At 38.9% G+C, this 11056-nt stretch overlaps 1 protein-coding gene across 1 annotated transcript in view; it reads right to left on the bottom strand.

Moving 5' to 3' along the window:
* Positions 1 to 11056, bottom strand: part of FRAS1 (Fraser extracellular matrix complex subunit 1) — a 541721-nt gene that overhangs the window by 115414 nt on the left and 415251 nt on the right. The window contains exons 58-59 of the mRNA XM_007950381.1: positions 7154 to 7359; positions 2636 to 2792 (exon numbers count right to left, since the gene is read on the bottom strand). Coding sequence (XP_007948572.1) covers positions 2636 to 2792; positions 7154 to 7359 — 363 coding nt within the window. The remainder of the gene's footprint in view (positions 1 to 2635; positions 2793 to 7153; positions 7360 to 11056) is intronic.

Below are 11056 nucleotides of genomic sequence, written 5' to 3'. Positions count from 1 at the left end.
CGTCTCAATATAAAGAAAACAAAAATCCTCACAACTGGACCAATGAGCAGTATCACAATAAATGGAGAGAAGATTGAGGTTGTCAAAGAATTCATGTTGCTTGGTTCTACAATTGATGCCAATGGAAGCAGCAGTCAGGACATTAGACAACGTGTAGCACTGGGAAGGTCAACCATGAAGGAAGTGTTTCAAGTGCTGAGGAGCAACGATATCTCCTTGAGGACTAAGGACACAAGCCATGATATTTCCAATCGCCTCATATGCATGTGAGAGCTGGACAATGAATAAGGAAGACCTAAAAAGAGTTGATGCTTTTGAGCTGTGGTGCTAGTGAAGAATGCAGAAAGTACCATGAACTCCTAAAAGAACTAACAGATCTGTCCTGGAGGAAGTGCACCTGAAATGCTCCTTGGAAGTTAGAATGGCCAGATTTCGTCTCACCTATTTTGGTCATGTTGTCAGAAGGGACCATTCCCTGGAGAAGGATGTCATGCTTGGTAGGGTGGAAGATCCATGAAAGCAGGGGAGGCCTTCAACAAAATGGATTGACACAGTGGCTGCGATGATGGGCTCAAATATAGCAGGGATCAAGGAGCTGGCGCAGGATCAGCCAGTGTTTCGTTCTGTGCATGGGGTTGCTATAAGTTGGAAACAGCACCTAATAACAACAACAACATTTTGAAAGCATTCTAACCTAAGTGAGTCATCCTCCTCCTCTGTATTGGACAATGTTTCTGGACTACTCATAAATTGTGCAGTGATATATCAGACAGTGTTTCTCTGCTATTCGTAAGGTTCTACCTGGCCAATTCTTTGAGAAGTGAATTGCCTCTTCCTTCTTCCTAGTCTGTCTCAGTCTGCAAGCCGCACTGATACCTGTGCACCATGAGCACCCCTCTCAGTTTGAAACACCGGTGTCACAGCCTCAAGACTCACAGCAATATGTCACCACAGTAGGACAAACTGACTGTCAAGTTTCACTCCCTTAGCTGTTCAAAACCTCTCCAACCTCCCCTTACCTGGATCCCCACTGCTGCCTCCTTGCTATGTCACGGTCCCCCTGGCCTTTTCCTGGCCCTTCCCCTGCTTCCCTGCCTTGCCACGTGGGGCATCGCCTGGGTGCCCTCTTCACCGGGATTCCTGCGGCTGACTCCTTGCAAACAATAGTATATTATAAAATACTGCAGACATTTCTAGAATTTGTGCATTCCTTTCCCTTTCTCAGAAAGATAAGTCTTTCTAATTATATACAAGACAAGCTATATTTGAGATTTTATAGTTTTCAATATGAAAGCTCTTTGAAACTTAAGACAGTCACTGCAACGTAGTACGAATTAGTTCTCTGAACCTCAACCATTGGGTTTTCTGTGTGATCAAGAGAGGTTCACTTTGCGATTTAAATCCAAGTCTGCTTGGATAAATGACTACTTTGACTTCATGGCTGGTGTTTCTTGTTTTCCTCAGTGTCCAAGTTAGTCCCTGATTATATATTAGAATATCTAGGAGTCTTGCTGATTCTTATGGTGGTTAACCCTATGGACTCTAGAATCAGATAATGCATGCACACACTGCGGTGGAGTTGGATCCGACTCATAACTACCCCTCCTTGGGTTTCTGAGGTGGTATCACTAGTGAAGTAGATTGCTCAACCTTCCTTACAAACAGTGGCTGGAGGGTTTGAACCACCAGCCTTCTGGTTAGCAGTCAAATACCTTAGGCATTATAGCATCAGAGCTCCTAGAATCAGATAAAGTAAGGTTCAAATTCAGTTTTGTTTATAACTATGTAACTTAAGAATGAAAATTACATAACTTTGCTGAGGCTCAGTTTCTTCACTTCCCATTGTTGTTGTTGGTGAAGTAGATTGCCCCATCTTCCTTCCGAGGAGTGGCTAGTGGGTTTGAACTGCCAGCCTTCTGGTTAGCAGTCAAGTGCCTTAGGCACTATGCTACCAGAGCTCCTTCACTTCCCAATACAGAGATAATAATATCTATTTCAAGGGTTATCAGGATTAAATGAAATAATATAAAATGATCTCCATAGTTCTTTGAATACAGTAAATAAGCAATACAATTCACCACTATTTTTAATATTATTATCAATTCAGTCATTAAAATGCCTATTTTTAATAAAACAATTAGTATCCCAATTAGAAACAGGTGTCAGTTTTCCTGGTGTCTGAGCCACTTTGTAGTAACCTTTGACTATTGAAGTTAATTTTTTTTTTAGGTTAGTAAGCTGAATCAGTAAGAGAGAAGAAAACTGAAAAATTAGAGTTTTCCAGGAAGGCAGTAGTCTTTTATATCCGTTCATTGGATTCAACAGATTCTGATTGTATTTCCAATCTTATTCCTGAACTATAGTGATTTAAATAGTTTTTATTCTCTGCCTTAGCATCTCCCTCCTAGCTTCTCAATACACTCAGTCCTTGTCTTTTGGCAGCATGGTAGAGATTAATGAGATTAAAAATATCTGTAAATTTATTTAGGAGCACTGTATAGGGTGAACATTTGTTGCCAACATTCAATATGAGCATTCAGAGATTATTATTAATAGGTACTTTTATAACAATTTCATTTTACAGAATACCTGTAATTACAGTATTACTAGAACATCAGGTACTTTATTTTCTTACCATCTTCATCATTGGATATGGTGACAGTGGCCATGTTATTCTTTCCAACTCTAGCTCCACTCCAGTGGTTTCCAAGAGGATGGCCCAGGTAGACCCTGAACTGTTCTTCTGGCTCAAACATGGAGTCATCATGGACATAGACAGTACAGTTCTTCACCTAGAGCCCGTGGCATAAGACAGATTAAAATCTGCAGTGAGAAATCAGTAACTTGGTTGATTTTTCTAGAAAATTGTATTTCTTCTTTGTAGCATGAGTTGATACAAATAAAAAAGGAACCAAACAGTTTCAGTCATGAAACAGAATGCTTAAAAATCTATTATTTCATGCTTGAGTGGAACTTACCTATATATGGAACCATATATTACAACATTCTAAACCATCTTGAATTATTGGCCTTTAGTCATGAAAAAAAATCAATAGAACAAGTAATCCATTAAAAAACACCCATAGAACATTTACATGCTTTCCCACATTATTCTTGGGCCAATCAATATTTTTGCACATGTTACAATAGGTAGATTTCTGATGATGGAGGTTTAACATATTGATTAGATTTCTTGCAGAGCTGATTAATGTTCTTTTTCCTTCATAATTATTGAATAGTCTATAATGAACTCAGAAAGCCTTCATATTAGAGGCCAAAGACACCTTTAAATGGTGAAGAACTCTCTGATCTGCTGCCAAACAATGTCTCTTGTGTGAGGACTTCTGAGTGCTGAAAATCTGAGAAAACAATTCAAATCCCTGTTTGATAAAAAACAAAAAACAAACCAAAAACAAAAAACCAGTGTCTAACTGAATATTCTCTACTGAGGATTGTATTGTGAGAAAATGTAAAATAAGGTCACAACCTTTTAAATAACAGAGCAGCCCTCAGTAGTGAAGTCATGTGATAAGAAGTGAGATATTTTAGTGGGAACATTTTAAATCTATTATTGTATTTTTTAAAAAACCAAGAATGAAGAATTTTATTTAAAAGAGCATTATTCAAAAATGTGTTTCTCAAAGGAACAATTTTTAAATAGTTTTATTATCAAATGACCACAAAACAAGAAGAAACAAAAATATTCAAATGAAAAACAGAATAGAATTAATAATGCTTTCCAAAGTAACAATTGTAGTGAGGCTCCATCCAGCTTACAGCACCTGTGTCTATATCCAGCTAAAGAAATGGCCAACTGTGCTGTAGTCCCTAGCAAGAGAAAACAGTCTTGAACTCGTTGCCACTCAAAAAAAAGAATGTACAGTAAAACCAGTGAAAGCTGGAAGCTGTGTTAGAAAGAAACTTGTCAGAGAAGGAAAACTCAAATATTTTCCAGTAAAATGAGCAATTACTATCCTATTTTATTGGATAGGATATGTGGCAGAGAGAAGTTTCACTCTCACTCTCATACTTCCTGCTGTTGATGTTAGCTGCTGTGGAGTTGGCACCCAATTCACGGTGACCTCATGCACAATGTAAGGAAATGCTGCCTGGTCTTCTGACCAGGTCATGATTGGTAGTGGTCTGGGCTATTGTTAGTCACAAGGTTTTCATTGGCTGATTTTTGGAAGTATATAGCCAGGCCTTTCTTCCTAGTCTGTCTTAGTCTGGAAGCTCTGCTGAAGCCTGTTCAACATCAGAGCAACACACAAGTTCCACTGATAGACGAGAGGTGGCCATGCATGATGTGAATTGGACAGGAATCAAGTCTGGGTTTCCCTTATGGAAGATGAGAATTCTACCATGGAACCACCAATGCCTCCTTCTCATATCTCTCAAGCCACACCAAATGGTAGGAAAATGCTCCTGTGAGCATATATATGTGGCTTGCTAACCTGGTTTTAAGTCCCTAAAGAAAGCTGTAATTTTTTTTTTCTACCACATCTTTCTTACATTAAGACCTTCATGAGAAGCATAATTTAGTAGTGACTCTTTAAGAGGTTCAAAAAATAAAGTCATTCAAATGAACAACAAGTTCCAAAGACACACTGCTTAGCAAGTCAAAGAAAATAAAGATTCCAAAAATAGGCTTAGGAATGATGATGGGCTGTCTTGTGGGTAACATATAGATATTTGGTTATATTTTCTTTACGTTTTTATTTCATTATAAATTATGTCTTGGATAGGCAGAGAATACTCTTTTGAACTGAAAACAAATGCAGACATGTAGACTCAAAGCTGAAGACTGTATCTGTCATATTTGTATGTATTTTAAAACACATGTCTCAACCTGCTACTAGTAAAAGTCCCATAATATACATAACTAAGACAGGGCCTTTATGAGTCATGAGTGTGTAAAAGAGTCCCAGAGAAGAGAAGGAATCTATCACCTTTCTTTTTTTTGTTTTTGTTTTTGGTAGTAAAGATGAACAGGGGAGGAGTCTTGAGGTGACCTGGGATAGATAGGTAAGGTCTTCTTATGCTAAATTTCAAAAGGACTAATAATAAGGCAAAACTCTGATGCATTTGATTATATCAGAATTGAAGATTTCTGTTCAACTAAGAAATCCATGTTCAAAGGAGATAAATAACAGAAAAGGAAAAGATATTTAATATCTAAAATATGTAAAACTGGCAAGAGATTAATTTAGAAAATAAATATTTATATTTATATAAATATATATTTAGAATATAAAAGAAACTACTAATAAAACACTAAGAAAAAAGGTAACAACATGATAGGATAAAGAGCAAAGGATAAAAATAATAAAAACAGAAAAGAAAACCAAATAAGTCAAATAGCATGTAAGATAGTAGTAATAGTAGTGACAGCATAAATGCAAATTAAAATGAGATATAACAAATTAAAAAAAGATAATGTCAAGCGTTGGAGAGGGTATAGGGACATAGCAACCATCATGCACTGTTAATGACAGTATAGACTTGTGTAGCCATTCTGACAGTATTCTGATACTATTTTTTCAAATGAAGCATGTACATGCCCTACAGCCCCATGATTTTGCCTCTGAGTATATGTGCAAAGTAATTCTCACTGAGGTCTGTAAGTAAACATGTATAAGGATGTGCACTACAGCCTTACTGTTGGCAAAGCATTAGAAGGTTACTGGTACTATAGGTTCCTCACTGTCTGTCACTAAGAGTGGATGGCTAAAATGTAGTAGATGCACACCAGGAAATATATTACAACAGTTGGAAGCAGCAGATTAGATACATACATAAAGGATGTAGTCAGATCATAAAACATATTGCTGATTAAAACAGTGAAAGATTGGAAAAGATGTAACCCAATAATATTTATTTAAATTTAAAGTAATACACACAAGACAACACACAGTTTTCAAAAACAAATATTAATTAAGAGGTACACATTAAGCACAACAGAATGATGGGCTCTGAGGTAAGGAAGGAAATGTGGCTGGAGGAAATAAGTCAAATAGAATGAATAAAATAAAGTAAGAGAAGGGTCTTGCACTGATCAATGAGGATGATGTGCTTTGAACCCAAACCAGTGGCTATTGAGTCTGTGCTGCCACATAGTGACCCCTGTGAACCACAGTAGAATTGTGCCACATAGGGTTTTCTATGTGTGAATTTTTGGAAGTAGATCATCAGGCTTTTCTTTCAAGGCACTTCTGATTGGCTTCGAACCTCTAACCTTGCAGTTAGCAGCTGAACATTAACCATTTGTACCACCCAAGGAGGACAATTAATTCAGTCATCTATAACTGAAGTCCAAAAGGGGAGAAAAATGATGTTCATTCCAGATGTCCTTTTGGCAAACACTGAGGTTGTAGGCTTTGATTCTGAAGGAGCTAAATTTACTGATTAGGGTTTCTCAGGACTTCTAGTGTTTTCATGTGGTTATCAACAGGATACCTGTTAATAACAGGATACCTCATTGGCCTGAATATGCCTATTTGTTCCTATACTACAATGCATACTGTCTTGGATTAGGGGCCCAGGTATTAAAGAACTGCTTTCTCCTCCTCTAAGTAGCATGTTGTTGTTGTTGTTATTGGTAGGTACCATTGAGTGGTCTACGACTCATAGTGACCCTATGTACAGCAGGACGAAATACCTCCCAGTCCTGTGCCAGCCTCATGATCCTTGCTATACCTGAGCCCATCGATGTAGCCACTGTGTCAATCCATCTCATTGAGGGCCTTCCCCTTTTTCGTTGACCCTCCACTTTACTAAGCATGATATCCTTCTTCAGGGAATGGTCCCTTTTTACAACATGACAAAGTAGCAAAAGGGGGATGTATTTGTCTCTAACAGTTTCAGTTTCAGAGCAACCTTCACTCATTAAGTCTTCTACATTCCCAAAATGCTACATGTCATCTAAACTTTCCAGCTCAACTCATGCTATATGTACTTGGTTGCTGTGTTGTTTTGGGCTTGAAAGAGAGAGACAAAGAAGATAGCCACATGGAATAGATGGTATTATTAAAAATATTATCAATAAGAAAATTCCTAGAATGTGCAGAATTTGTTGAAATTACTTCATCATGAACAAATAAAGGTATTAAGGAAGAAGAGAATCATATCTCTCAGCCACCATGAATCCACTTACTTTCTCTCCTTTTAGAAACGTAATCCGTGAAGAGTCTGAATTTCTTCTCTCTTCAAAGTCTTCCATGACCTGAGCTGAATGGCCCTGAGTATAGCACCTCACAGATGACTCATAGCTCAGGTCCCCACTCCGAATGATAGGAATGTGCAGGACACCCTCCTTCTCCTTGACTAGGAGCAAATCCCTGGAAAACTGCATGCTGGGCACTAGGTGAGGAGAGAGAAAAACAGAACCATCATTAGTGTTTACAGAGTGGCCACAGCCGTCAGCAACCATCATCAACCACTAGGCAAAAGGGCTCCATTGAGGGCCTAGGAGGCTGGCATATCACAGTGGAATTTGGCCTTCAAGGAATGGTTACTGTTCTCTGGATATTGCTTTCACTGTGGATGTGGTTTCAATGAAATAGAATATATCAATCTTATACCCTTCTTCCCTTAGCTGCATCTCAAAGGCCTGTTAAGTACCAGGCAGATAATGTAAATGAAGAAATGGTCTAGGTGTAATAAAAATTTTGATAGAATTAGGTACCCAAAAGAGTTCACTTTCCTCCTAAGCCTACAAGAAGGAAAACAGAGGTGCAGGTTGATAACTGGTCACTCACATTGGACCTGGGGCTAGGGAGACAATAGAGAAAAGTGGGGATATTAGTCAAGAGGAGAGAGAGCATTCCTTGTCTCAAGGGACACTACTCCTCAGCTGCAGCCTTTTCTTGTCAGATCTTATTTTCAAAAGAAGCCACAGAGCAGGATTTTTATGTTTTTAAACTCCTAAAGCTTAACCTAACAACCAATTAAAATGGTGAAAAAGAAATGCCCTACAGGCCCAAAGTACTTGGGTCAAATAAAGCACATGTGGTTGGTAGACCCCCAGTTTCTGGCCACTGATTTAAAGTTACCTCTTTTTTTTAAAAAAAAAACCAAAAAACAAAAACCTCACACAGCCTCATAGCATTTAGGGAGGTACCATAGTCAAACTGTGGTTATAAATAAGGGCTTTGGCATAAACAAACCTGACTTTTCATCCCTGTTCTGCTACTTATTAGCTCTATGACATAGGGGAAGTTACTTAGACTGTCTGAGCTTCAATTTTCTCATATACACACACACACAGACACATTAATATCTTCCCTATGGAATTGTTGGGAGGATTGAAATTAAAGAGATAATGTATGTAGGTCACACAATATAGTATCAGACACATAGCAGGTACTCAAATTTGGGGGGCATGTATTGCATTATAGTCTGTGTTTGCCCCTTAACTCCCGACTTCTTAATACAAAGGACACCTTTTACCTTATTTCCTACAATGTTTATTATAATGCTCTGCATAAGATGTGCCCACTTAAAAGACCAACATTTATTATTGATTATTATTATTAACTTCTTCATGATCAATGCCATGAGGTAGCTTCCTCTGTCAGTCGAGGCTCTGACAAAGCCTTCTCAGGCAGAATCAATTTTGGGAATTGCAGGAAGTTGACCCAACAGTTGTGCCTTAGTTATCTAGTGCTGTTACAGCAGAAATATAACGCATGGATAGCTTAAACAAACAGGAATTTATTTTCTCACAGATTAGGGGGCTAGAAGTCCAAAAGCAGGGTGCCAGCTCTAGGGGAAGATTCTCTCTCTGTTAGATGTGGTGGAATGTCTTTGACTCTTTGAGTATCTGCTCCTGGGCAATCTTCATGTGGCTTGGCATCTCTTTTCCCCCTTTTCTGCGTCTCACTTGCTAGTTTAATCTCTTTTATATTGCAAAAGAGATGGACATAAGACATACCCTATACTAATACTGTTTCATTAAGATAAAAAAAGAAAATCTATTACCAAATGGAGTTATAACCACAGGTAAGAGGTTAGGATTTACAACATAAATTTTCTGGGGCGACATGATTCAATCCATAACAAGCTATAATCACCTACTCCTTTTCCATTCCTGTAGGTGCCCTGCCAAAACTGAAAAGAAGGAATAGGAAGGGATGGATAAGCATCCAAACATCTTGCCAAGTCTTAGGTTTTGTCAATATGTGGAAAGCTGTTTGCTTCCAAGCTGCTCACAGCTCAAAACTATTGGCATTAACAAACATACCATCTGAATTAAGGCTCTTAACCATTTATTACTAAAGAAAACATCAGAAGATACCTCTTAAAAGAATACACCTAAAGGAAATTTAGCAGCTTTGGCATTAGGCCTGCACAATAACCAGTTAGAATCCTGTCATCTATAAAACAGTCTGTTTTAAAGGTGGGTGGCAGTGATATCACCTATCCTGAGCTCTGGTGGTGTGGTGCCTAAGGCATTTGACGGCTAACCAGAAGGCTGGCAGTTCAAACCCTCGAGCCACTCCTCGGAAGGAAGATGGGGCAATCTACTTCCGTAATGATATTACCTCGGAAACCCAAGGAGGGGTCACTATGAGTCGGATCCGACTCGATGGCAGTAATTTGGTTTGGTTGAGGAGGACAAGAAGAAAGCTTGTTCAGGTGAAAAGCAAGCTTTTCTGCTTCTGGCTGATCATCTCAAGCTTTAGAATGTATTTTCTTGCTGACCTGACAGGATATCAAAATGAGAAAGCTAAAGACTAAATTGGTAATGTGTAGGATTTTTAATATATTAATCAGCCAAAAATACCTCTTGAGCTGTAAAAGACTCTGCTTTTCCTTTTATCTATGTATCTATGTATCTATCTATCTATCTATTTACTGGAGAAGGAGCCAATGCAATGGCTAGTTTTTATTGGAAAAAGAAAATTTTACAGCACATTTTGAGTGAGTCAGTGAAGAGGCTCAGTGAGCTAGCTGGTGAGGCCAGCTTGTAATGGGTTCCATAGCTAGGGACTGCTGGGCCTCACCTTTGTGCAGGCTGAACCACATGACAGCACTGTTTTCTTCTTTCCAGATGCAGCCCGCTATTAATTTATTGATGCCTACAGCTGCCCTTGGAGGAAGCACATTGTATGGATCCAGGCCTTTCTGTGAGGCTGTTATGAGCACCCTTTCTAGCTCTATTAGGCCCTCAGGGGCTGTGTGGCGAGACTGCAGCTCTATGAAGTAACTGCAGGCCATAATCCATATTCCTCCTTTAACAGAGACAACGGACAATGGTAAGATGAAAAGATGAGTACAAGAATAGATTTATGTACAAGGTGTTTATGGGGTACAAAGAAAAGGTCTATCCAAGGTCAGGCATATTCTATTAAGGGCTCTCATACACGTTATTTAACGTCATCCTTTCAACAACCCTATGTTGTTGTTAGATGTTGTCTAGTCAATTTTGATTCCTAGTGACCCCGTGTGACAGAGCAGAACTCCCCCCATAGGGTTTTCTAGTCTGTATTCTTTAAGGAATCGGAATGCCAGGTCTTTCTCCCATGGAGATGCTGGGTGGGTTCCAACTGCTGACCTTTCAGTTAACAGCTGAATGCTTAACCATTAAACCACCACCAGGACTTCGAACAACCTTATTAACCAAAACACATCCATTGCCACTGAGTCAACTTTGACTCATAGTGCCCCTGTAGGACAGGGTAGAACTGCCCCATACGGTTTCCATAGATCTTTACAGAAGCAGACTGTTACATCTTTCTCTGGCAGAGCAGGTTGGGGTTCGAACTGCCAACCTTTTGTTTAACAGCTGAACACATTTAACCACTGTGCCGCCAGGGATTCTAACAACCCTATTAAACCAAAACCAAAAACCACTGCCATCAAGTCAATTCCAATTCATAGGACACAGTAGAACTGCCTCATAGGGCTTCCAAGGTTGCAAATCTTTACCAAAGCACACTGCCTCATCTTTCTTCCATGGAGTAGCTGGTGAGTTTGAACCACTGACCTTTTGGTTAGTAGCCAAATGCCTTAACCACTATACCAACTAGAGCTCCTTAACAGCCTTATTAAAAAT

This window comes from Orycteropus afer, unplaced genomic scaffold, assembly GCF_000298275.1.
Source record: "Orycteropus afer afer isolate SDZICR_OR568_19922 unplaced genomic scaffold, OryAfe1.0 scaffold00270, whole genome shotgun sequence".
Classification (NCBI taxonomy): Eukaryota; Metazoa; Chordata; class Mammalia; order Tubulidentata; family Orycteropodidae; genus Orycteropus; species Orycteropus afer.
Note: the sequence above shows the minus strand (reverse complement) of the source record. Positions and strands in the feature narration are given on the sequence as shown.